This window comes from Lissotriton vulgaris, chromosome 5 (genome assembly GCF_964263255.1).
Source record: "Lissotriton vulgaris chromosome 5, aLisVul1.2, whole genome shotgun sequence".
NCBI classification, from domain to species: domain Eukaryota; kingdom Metazoa; phylum Chordata; class Amphibia; order Caudata; family Salamandridae; genus Lissotriton; species Lissotriton vulgaris.
This window is the reverse complement of record NC_141693.1, coordinates 1,875,368,749-1,875,379,099: the sequence shown is the minus strand read 5'-3', so window position 1 is coordinate 1,875,379,099 and position 10,351 is coordinate 1,875,368,749. Positions and strand designations below refer to the sequence as shown.

Below are 10,351 nucleotides of genomic sequence, written 5' to 3'. Positions count from 1 at the left end.
GTCTCCCAGGAGGATGTAGTCGGCGGAGGGGAGGGCATGTGGGCTGACGAAGTCGGCGATGTCCTCGCTGAATTGCGTGCGTGGTCCAGGGGGTCGGTAGATCAGGGTGCCTCTGAGGGTGGTGTTCGGGTTGGTGTGGATCTGGAAATGCAGGTGTTCGGCGCTGGTCAGGGTGTTGTCGGTGCTGGTCGTGAGACGGATGGTGCTCCTGTGGATGATGGCGATGCCTCCTCCCATCTGGTTGGCGTTTCGGTCCCTCCGGACGATCTTGTAGCCCTCTGGGATAGCGATGGCGATGTCGGGAGCTGAAGAGGCGTTCATCCAGGTCTCTGTGAGGAAGGCAACGTCAGGGGCTGTGGCGTCTAGGAGGTTCCAGAGTTCGATGGTGTGTCTGTGGACGGAGCGGGTGTTGAGCAGGATGCACTTGAGGTGGGTGCTGCTGGTGTTCGTCTTGGCGGGTGCTGGTGCGAGGCTGGTCCGGATGCAGGAGAACTTGCAGGCGTGGCAGCTGAAAGGTCCGTGGGTACCTCGTGGAGCGGCTAGGTGGCATTCTGGGAGTCGGCCGGTGTTGAGTGCGGTGAGGGTGGCGGCGGAGTACGTCAGGCGGGTCGGTCGGGCTCTTCGGGGGCCAGAGGTCCTGGTGCTGGGCGCGGTCCGGTCGCGGACGGGCGCAGACGGGCTTACCTTTGGCGCGCCTTCGGCGCACAATCGGCGCGCCCGCTGCGCGTGACCGCTGCGCGTTCGCACGGTCGCCATTTAAGGCGAAGTGCGCGGGTGGACGGAGCAGCTGGGAGGCGGGAGCGGGGAGGGTACAGAAGAAAAAGGGGCGGGGCTAATGGCGGTGGCGGGAAGCGGGAGCGGGGAGGGAGAGCGGAGGGCGGCGAGGTAGGCGGGCAAGCAGGAAGGAGACAGGCACAATGGGGGTCAAAAACACGAAGAGTAATTGGAACAGAAAAACAGGCTTTAATACAGGTCAAACACGGAGAGAAAACGGCACAGAAAAAACAAGCAACAATTCAGGTCAAAACGGGGGAAAAAACAGTAGGAAAACGATCTTGGCCACAGAAAGAAAACAAGCACAAATTTTAGACAAAAACGGGCTAAGACCAAAGGGGAGCGCTCAGGGCGGCAGCGAGGTCGGCGCTGAGGCAGAGGCAGGCACTGGGGGCACACGCAGCAGCTGGTGGCCGTGCGGCGCGGGGGTGTCCCACAAGTGGGTGGATATATAGCTCTCTTTGTTTGGGATTCGGTCGGAGCATCGAAATTTTGTTCCCTAGATGGAATCGGCACATCTGTTTGTTTTGGTGCCAAAATTCAGTGCCGGTGTTTTGGATGCAGAAGATTTAGGATTCAAATGCGTTTTTGGTATCGAAGGGGGATGGGGTAGAGCCTGTCTTTGACTTCGCTCCCGCAGGTTTCGGCTCGGAGCCCATTTTCTGATCTGAGCAGGAAGGCTTTTGGATGCGAGTCTGTGCCAAGTCGGAGTGCGGCGCATCTGAAACATGTTCAGTGTTGACCGTGGCCTAGTGGCAGGGGTTGGACTGGAGCTTTCTTCTTGGGCGGAGGTGGACTTTGGGGCAATGGTGGATTTGTACTCACAGTACGCTGCCCTTGCGGGATGATGTCTTCGTCCCCGTCGGAGCTGTAGTCAGAGATGGAAAGCGGGTCTTGTTCCTCCTCGGCTCCCATGGCGTGTCCGGCTTCTTGTTCCGAATCTTCTCCGAAGAGGTCCGGAATGGAAATGGTGTGTAGGCTCTGCATGTCGTAACGTCGAGCCAGACGGTCGCGAAGCGTCCTTTTTGATCGGAAAGCCTTACACGGGTCGCAGTCCTGTTCTATGTACTCCGGAAACAGGCACAGGCTGCACACTTGGTGCGAGTCTGTGCACGGATACTTTGTGTGGCACCGAGGGCATCATTTAAATGGAGTCCGTTCCATCGGCTGAGAAGTGGACCGACGCGGGCAGGCCCAACAGCCTTCCACGAGCAACCCAACTGAAAGAGGGTTTTTCAGTAAATAAGATACGCTGAGAATGGGATTACGCGATCGAAAACAATACCATCAAGGGTGAATGTCTTACGCACCAAGGGAAACCGAAGAAACTGTGTCAAACTGGAGCACAGCAACTTACGTCCGAACCAGATGGTGGAAAAAAACAATCTAACAATGGAGTCAATGCCCATGCACACTATCACCAAAAGGAGGAGTCACCTACCCCATGACTGGAAAGACTTCTATGAAGGAAAACAACTTGCAAACATCCGGACTCAACATTAGATGGAAGGAGTATGCCTAGCAGGTGATCTACAGCTTACATGCCTCGAACATTGACTTACAGACTGTTGCACATGCGAAGCTTGAATAAAGCACCAGACACCCTCTGTGCCAACACTATTGTATCATGTCATTAATTTCAGAAGGATCCCTCATTGATCACAACTGGCAACAAAACTACTCCAGTCAGTGTCAACCACCTGGTGCTGCTGAAAAATCTTTTCTACCCAAATAGTGTGCTAGACACAGACTGTATATAGTTCAATGTCTAGAACTAAAAATATGTTAGTAAGAAGTATGGGCGAACACTAACTAAAAAAAGCAAACAGTACATAACTCATCTGTGAAGCAGAGTTTGGTCAAAATAAATGTAAAAATAAAATTTGTCACAGGTGTGTACTATAGCAAAAGGAGGATTTTTTTATCTGAAAAAAGAAAACGTGGTCAGGATTAGCCGTCTGTGTCTCACTGGACTCTTAAATTATTCTGGGACATAAGGTCATGTTTATTATGAATGGCTACTGAGCAGTCAATCAGAATGGTCATATTACATAAGACTGACTGGTTGATGGCATACAATCGGCATGTTGGAGCATTATACAGCCAGAATATTCGATTTGGCTGTTGTGCAGTATATAAGAGTTCTATAATGCCAGAATATTCTATTTGGCTGTTGTGCAGTATATTAGAGTCCTTGTCTGAACTTTCTCTAAAAGATTGTCTGAGAGGCCGCGCCGCCAAGCAATTCTGCAGTACCTCGTGGCTGGCTTTGAAATGCATGTGAGATTGTCTTCTTTGTCTGCTTGTTTGGAATCCCAGTAGTATAATTTCACCAGCAAAGTGCAGGTCTGGAACTTAGACAGTAACAAATATCTGCTCAAAAAAGTTGACACCAAGTGAAACATTGAGCCCATACCTTTCCCTCAACTCCACATTTCCAAAACAATCATTAACAATATAACCAAGAATTTATCAAAAATACACTGCGGTTGGGCTAAAAGATTTACTTAAAAAACAACTAAATATATATATTTATGTATATATATATATATATAATCCATTTTACAAACAAAAACACAAGCGCTGAAGATCTCAACGGACCCCAGCACTCTTAAATTGAGAACAATCAACATCTAACACCAATTTTCAAGTATTTGGGGAGAGCTGTTCTATTGGCAGACATGTCACCGTGTACACCTACCTACCTGTGGGATTGGAAATTAAGAATAATCAATCCTAAAATTCCCCCCACCTTTGCCAAATCCTCAAATAAAAAATAAAAAAAATGAAACATTTGGGAAACCGTAGCACTGAGTGTAAATTCAGGAACTCGGCACTTAGCAACAATGTCCATAACAAGAACGCTGACACGAAGAAACCACCAAGAGGGGATCCGCTGTATACACTGCCTCTGTCACTGGCGGTTGTTTGTGAGTTCATGGTTCTGCTTCACAGTTGGCTCTGCAATTCAGGACTCCCCAACGTTGTTGGCTTCTACGTATTGTTTCTGTCCTGGCCAGTAAAGAAAGCACAAGTTAAAAATGTAAGCTTGATGCAAAACAATCAGAGCAATAGGGAAAAATCTACAAGTGTACTGAAAAGCAGTAGCAAAGGGTGACAATTTATCCTAGGTATCTTATATCACAAGACTTTAACAAACCTGAATTATATTTCTGAGATATGGCGGATGACCATAAAATATTGCAATGAAGAAAAAAAAAACACTAACTTGCTATAAAATAACATTTTCACATAAAATCTACATCTACTAAAAGGGGTTCTACAGAGCATTCAAGGCAGGCGCAAACCATACTCTGATTTAGGATAGTAATCTGAAGTGCGCAAAAAAACGTGGTCCTTATGCAACGTCTACAAATCAATCGGTCAGTTTTGGAAAAACCCGGCAGCAACACTGTTGTCTTATTTGGGGTAAAACCTATTAAATTAGAAAATCAAAATATGACATCTAGTGACAGGTACATAGTAATATGCTCTATTTATTAGCATTGCTGAGTGTGGGGAGTGGCTATGACTCAGGCAAAGTAAAACCTTAAGTGTATAATGATGCTCCTTCCCTCACTCAACAGAAATAAGCAGCATATTATGATTTGTACATAAGTACTCATGGTTTTATGCCATGGTATTCTTTCATGTGTAATTGTTAAAAAAAATGATTAACCCATAACCGGGATACATTTTGGCAATTAGGTAAAATGAAATTAAAGAGGCCTCATGAATATCTCAGTATTTACAAAAAGGGGTGGTGAGGGACAGAGTCTCTGAATTAAGCAGAAAGCTCTCACCCAGTCAAAAGATCAGGGCTAGATCCAACACCGTTTTTTAGCTCACTGCACCATCCCAGTTTCAGAACCTGGCTGTATGCAAATTAGTCTGTTCCTGTCCCAGTGCATGATGGGAACAGGACAAACCAAACTACAGAAGCCAATTCTTACACTGGGAAGGAAACAAGCTCCCGGGGACCGGTTTCTGGCATTACAGCCGTCTTCGGCCCGGTTTGCTTGAATCCTGATGGTGCAATGAGCAAGGGTCTCACATCTGAGAATACCCTTCCACGCTTAGGGTGGACAAAAATATTTACAAAAAGGGGTGGTGAGGGACAGAGTCTTAGAATTAAGCAGAAAGCTCTCACCCAGTCAAAAGATCAGGGCTAGATCCAACACCGTTTTTTAGCTCACTGCACCATCCCAGTTTCAGAACCTGGCTGTATGCAAATTAGTCTGTTCCTGTCCCAGTGCATGATGGGAACAGGACAAACCAAACTACAGAAGCCAATTCTTACACTGGGAAGGAAACAAGCATATCTCAGTGTCAAGTAAATGTTAAACGCAACATGTGAAGTGACAAAAGGTGTTTCTCATCTCATGCGTAGTACTGATATATTGATTTTTGTGCTGAAGCAATAAATGTATGAGCATGTGTTTATCAATACAGCTGCTCTAAATGACGTGCTATTGGGTTACATTCATTTACACTGCCACAGCATATATTTTCTCCAGAGACCACCACAAAGGGTGAGATCAATGTAAGAATTCTGCACTCTCTTGGGGTCAAAACAATGGAGTTGCTCCTCGCTTGAGGGATGAGGAGAGAACGCTGAAGTGTGATGGATGGTCCAATATAAAAGGGAGTCAAAACCTTTCGTGTAAAGGCCACTCTAGACCCAAAGAGCTATAAGCTCCCTCATGCAACAAGCTGAAATTATCCTGGCGAGAAAGTGAGTCTTCAGAGTCAGGAGAAGTAAGGGGCTGCTGTGCACTAGCTAAAAAGGGGTACGGAGAAGGAAAGTTATAACCAAATTATGATCTCACTGTGTTATCACAAAGGGCTTGGGAGGAAACAAATTAAGCCTTTAAGGAATCACATCACAATGGAGATTTAAACAAGGACGATTGATTGGTCTGGTAACCATGAAAAGGTAAAAAGTGCTGACAAATTAACAGTTAATAATGCCCACTGCAAGTCCTTGTGGGCCAAAAAAAAAAAAAAAAAAAAAGAATACTACAACCAACAGTTTGGCCTACAAAGGATCCATATTACAAGTCCCACAACAAGCCACAAACCGGTCTGTGTCTGAGGTAAATGGCCTTCATGAAGAATGCCTAGCTGCAGGGATGACATCTATTACTTGCAGAGGAAGAGCAAATGCAGTCAACAGCCACCCCTCAATCTTCGCTCATGAATGCGTAGATTTCGCAGGCCTGGGTGCAAGACCCAGGCCTACTGCTGCGATGCACATTCCTCCTGAAGCCGTGCCATGATTTGAGGACAAAATCTCATGCCCAGGAGTTCCGATACCACACTCACTGTGCCCAATCCGGAGCCACTAGGATGACTTGGGCCATGTCATTCTAGAACTTCAAAACTTTGAGGACAAGTAGGTAGGGGCGGCAAAGCATACAGGAGTCTTGTGCTCCACTCTAGGTGGCATGAGTCGCAGAGAGCTTCTTCTTGGGAACCTCAGCAGGCAAAAATGCTGACAATGCGTGCTCTTGATGACAAACCGATCCAGCCAGGATTCTTCCCATTGTTGGGAGACATTCTGAGCCACCCCCGGTTGTAATTGCCATTCCAACCCTCTAGGAGTCACTGGGCAAGTGTGTCTGCCCTGGTGTTTAAAGATTCCACCAGGTGATGTACGATCAAGGAAATGCCCTGACAATTCAGCAAGTTCCAGAGAAGCACGGCCTCCTGGCACAGTACCTAATCCCTGCCTTGCCTGTTACAGTATCACATGGCGGAGGTGTGGTCTGTGAGAACCGGAGCCAGGCTCGCCTTGATGGATACTAGGAAGGCTTTCAAAGCCAAGCAAATGGCCTACAAATCCAACAGGTTGATGCAGAGATGGGTCTCCACCAGAGGCAAGAGTCCTAGAATCTCCACTTCAGCTAGATGAACGCCGCCCCCCCCCCTCCCCCCATCCCCCCCCCCCAGTGGTGATGCTTCCATCACCACTATCCGTTTTCGGTGAGGAAGGAAGAGGGGTCAGTCACTGGTCTGATGGTGGTCGAGCAGACACTACTGCAGACCTTTTGCGGTCTCCTCCAAAACCTGAATGGAATCAGACAAGTTCCTTTGGTACTGGGCCCACAGAATTCAGATCTCACTACAAAGCTAGCATATACCACTTGGAATGGTAGATGAGCAAGATGCAAGAAAGTAGGCCATGAAGCCTCAGAGTCACCCTTTTTGAGAACCAGGACAGAGAATAAAATATCAGGATCATAGCCCAAATGTCCTAGACATATCCGATGAAAGAGCGATGAAAATAAGATATGATCTCGGCATGGTGATAGTGAACCCAAACTATGTCAGAAGTTTTGCTGTCCACAACTTCCTTCAAAAGCCAATCTTCGATGTAGGTTTAGACTGGAATAACCGAACTCTGAAGATACGCTATAAATACCCATCACTTTTGTGAACTCTCAAAGAGCACTGGTGAGGCAGAAGGGGAGCTCTGGAAACTGAAAATGCTCCTGGCACACCCTGAGCAAGAAGTGCTTGTGGGCCTGCGAGACAGGAACATGGATGTCCTGCAGGCCCAGCGCTGCCATACAGTCTTCTGCATTCAAGGCAGAAGGAACCTGGGCCAGCAAGAGCATCTCAAATTTTTCCTTCCACACACAGAAATTGAGAGGTCAGAGATCTAAATTAGGATGAAGGCCTGCATCAGTTTTCGGAACTAGGACATAGTAAAAGTAACACCCAGTTACTACTACCAAGGCACAGACTCTCCATGACTCCTTTTGCCAGGAACCTATACTTCCAGCAGAAAAATGGACAAGTGCTTCCAAAAAAGCTACCCTGAGTAGAAGATGCAGCAGGTCAGAAAGGAATGACACAGCGAGCCCCGTTGAACTATCCGCAGGACCAATCTGTTGGATGTTATGGCCTACTACCCCTAGAGAAAATTACTTATTGCCTCCAAAAGGTTGATTGCGTGCCGCTAAGGGGAAAATAAAGCGGGTTGGAAGCGGCACTGACTGACCCAAGGACGAGGCTAGAAAAGGAGGACTGTTTCCTGAATGCATCAAGACTCTCGGTCTGGGGGCTTTAGGGTTAGGGATCGAGTTTGGATTAATCCTGCTAGTAAAAGACTTAACTACTATGCTCTCAGGAGTAGAGTGCCAAGGTAGGAAAGCAGGGTCACCCTCAGCAGGTCTGTCAGTAACCTACCTGTCTATTCATAGGTAAACAGGAACAAGGCTTAGCCCAAATACCCATGAGTGGGTAAGTCAGTCCTTCATTGAATGGCAGCAAGGGCTAAGGCAAATGCTACCCAGACTGCAAAACATCAATGAGGACATTGGTTTTCATCTCAATGGAAGGCAATTATAAGTGGAAGACTTCAGCTGCTTGACTGTTGACTACATTAAATGAGACTGTTTTTTTCCATAGAGGGGCCGAGGGTAGAACTCAACCCAGTGTCAGGGAAGTGTCAACCCAGTGTCAGGGAAGTGTCAAATCTGCAGCCTCTTCCAGATCAAAGTAGAAACTGTCAGCATATTGGAGGGGTAAGTCATCGCAAACATCACCAAAAGCTGGTGGACTATGGTCAGAGTCCAAGCTAAAAAAAAAGAAAAGTTGCTGGAGTGCCGGAGGGAGGCCGCTAAGTAAGAGTTCAGTTTTGTCCAAATCAGAATGGACTGGGGCCAGGCAAGCCAGAACTGTTCCAGGGTTGACCTTGGACAAGGCTGAGACAAATTTAGTTCCGATAGATAGAAATGGCGTTCTCCTCTACCATTGGCAGTATTGGGCTGGTATTGACACAGCAGGAACTGGCGTGGATCCTGTCGCCGAGTATGGTGCCGGCTTCGGAGGCAGATCTGTACCCAAAACTGTTTTAGGAAGCACAGACTGTGCAAAGAATGGATCTTCTGGCAATAATGTGACGGAAGACCTCCTTAGATCTGTGGGGCCTGAATGCATGCCAGAGGCAGGGTGCTAAATATTTGTGGCAAATTAAGGCTTTCAAGGAAACCATGCTGGATTGTCATCGATGGTCTTAGAAGTTTGGAATGCATTGGGAGCAGCTGCAGAATTGGTTCCTTGGAGGGGGACTGAGAGACACCTTGACTTCCTTACGTCTTCTCAGGAACGAGTCCCACTTCAACTTGCTGTGCTTCTTTCTTGACTTTGACTTACCCGAAGACTTGGGCCACAACGAACACCTGTGGCTGAAATGGGTTTGTGCTCACAACTTACAAGACTTCCTGCGGTGTTTGGCAATTTACAGCTTGGCTTCGTATTGCAGGATCAGCTTTCAATTTGTAAGGCCACACTCCTGGCATGGCTAGGAGTTGTGGGCCAAACCCAAACACCAGAGACACAAAACAGGGATTTGCCAAAGTGACAGTCCCTGCAAGGTTTAAACCATGCAGTTTTAGGAAGGGACATATTCCCTTACCCCTTGGAGAGTTTTGTGATATAAAAACTCATCAACTGACGAGAAAAAGTTAAAAGCTAATCGGGATCCATGTACAAAGGCGCAGAAAGAAATTAACTGATATCATTGCGCTTAGGTGAAGCGGATATGCAGCTCTGACATTTTCTTCCGAAGCACAAAAAGGTTGACATGGAGGTGCACAATGTCCCCTACGGGTGCCTTTCTGAAGCCATAAATCTACTGAAAGCTTACCGCAGCTCCGGGCACGGCCTGTGAAACGGTTCAACTAATAATGGGAAAAATAAACAAATAGAGGCCTCACCTTTATCTAAACTCCATGTCAATGATGTATGTTTCCACTCTAAAGAACTCTCGAACATCACTCATTGGTTGAGCTTCGAATCGTGTCTTTGTCCTGATGAGAACCCCTGAGAGTAGAGGGTTCGATACGCGTAGACCTTTCTTTATGTACCAAACAATTGCACCCTTAAATTGTTGTTTGTGTTGTGCATTTTCAAACACTTGTTTTGAACAACATTTTTGAGAATAGATGTTGTGCACAACCAAGTTTAGTTGCAAATTATTTATTTGTTTGGTCTAAGTTCCTTGGTTCACTAATTCTAAAATAGATATTCAGGGAACCAAGGAGTGGGCATGTGATTGTGTGTAGGATGTGATTTGTTGGTGAATTGGGAATGGTGTATGAATGACCAAGTACAAATATAAGCAGTGAGACATGCCAAATCGTCGGCGGGTCATTGTGGGATTTTTTCTAAACCCTTTTTCTAAGTCTCCTTTGGTAAATATTTCTCTGTCGTTCTGTGTATCTTTGTACATAAAGTATTGTTTTGTTTGAAAAAACATAAAAAGTGAAGTAAATGATGTTCAAAAAATAAATACTATTGAATAGTGACGCCGTGCATTGATCTATTGTTCCTGTGCCGCGTTGACTTCAACTTGTAATTGATCATCAGTATTGGCAGGTGTTTTGTTCTCTTTTGCTAAAGGGGCTCAGCCTTACTGATTAGAGCCACACCCATTATTGTTTTATTGCAATGTTCCCTACTGACATGCAGGGTGCTCTGCTATAAAATCTTCTGAATCCAGTCAAGGACTTGGGAATATTTTAAGGAGAGAAATCTATGGTAAGGAATATCCTTCAGAATAAAAGGC

At 46.3% G+C, this 10,351-nt stretch overlaps 1 protein-coding gene across 1 annotated transcript in view; it reads right to left on the bottom strand.

Annotated features, from left to right (window-relative positions):
* Positions 1 to 3,263: 3,263 nt before the first annotated feature.
* Positions 3,264 to 10,351, bottom strand: part of CASC3 (CASC3 exon junction complex subunit) — a 300,787-nt gene continuing 293,699 nt past the window's right edge. The window contains exon 13 of the mRNA XM_086924376.1: positions 3,264 to 3,786. Coding sequence (XP_086780502.1) covers positions 3,769 to 3,786 — 18 coding nt within the window. The 3' untranslated portion in view covers positions 3,264 to 3,768. The remainder of the gene's footprint in view (positions 3,787 to 10,351) is intronic.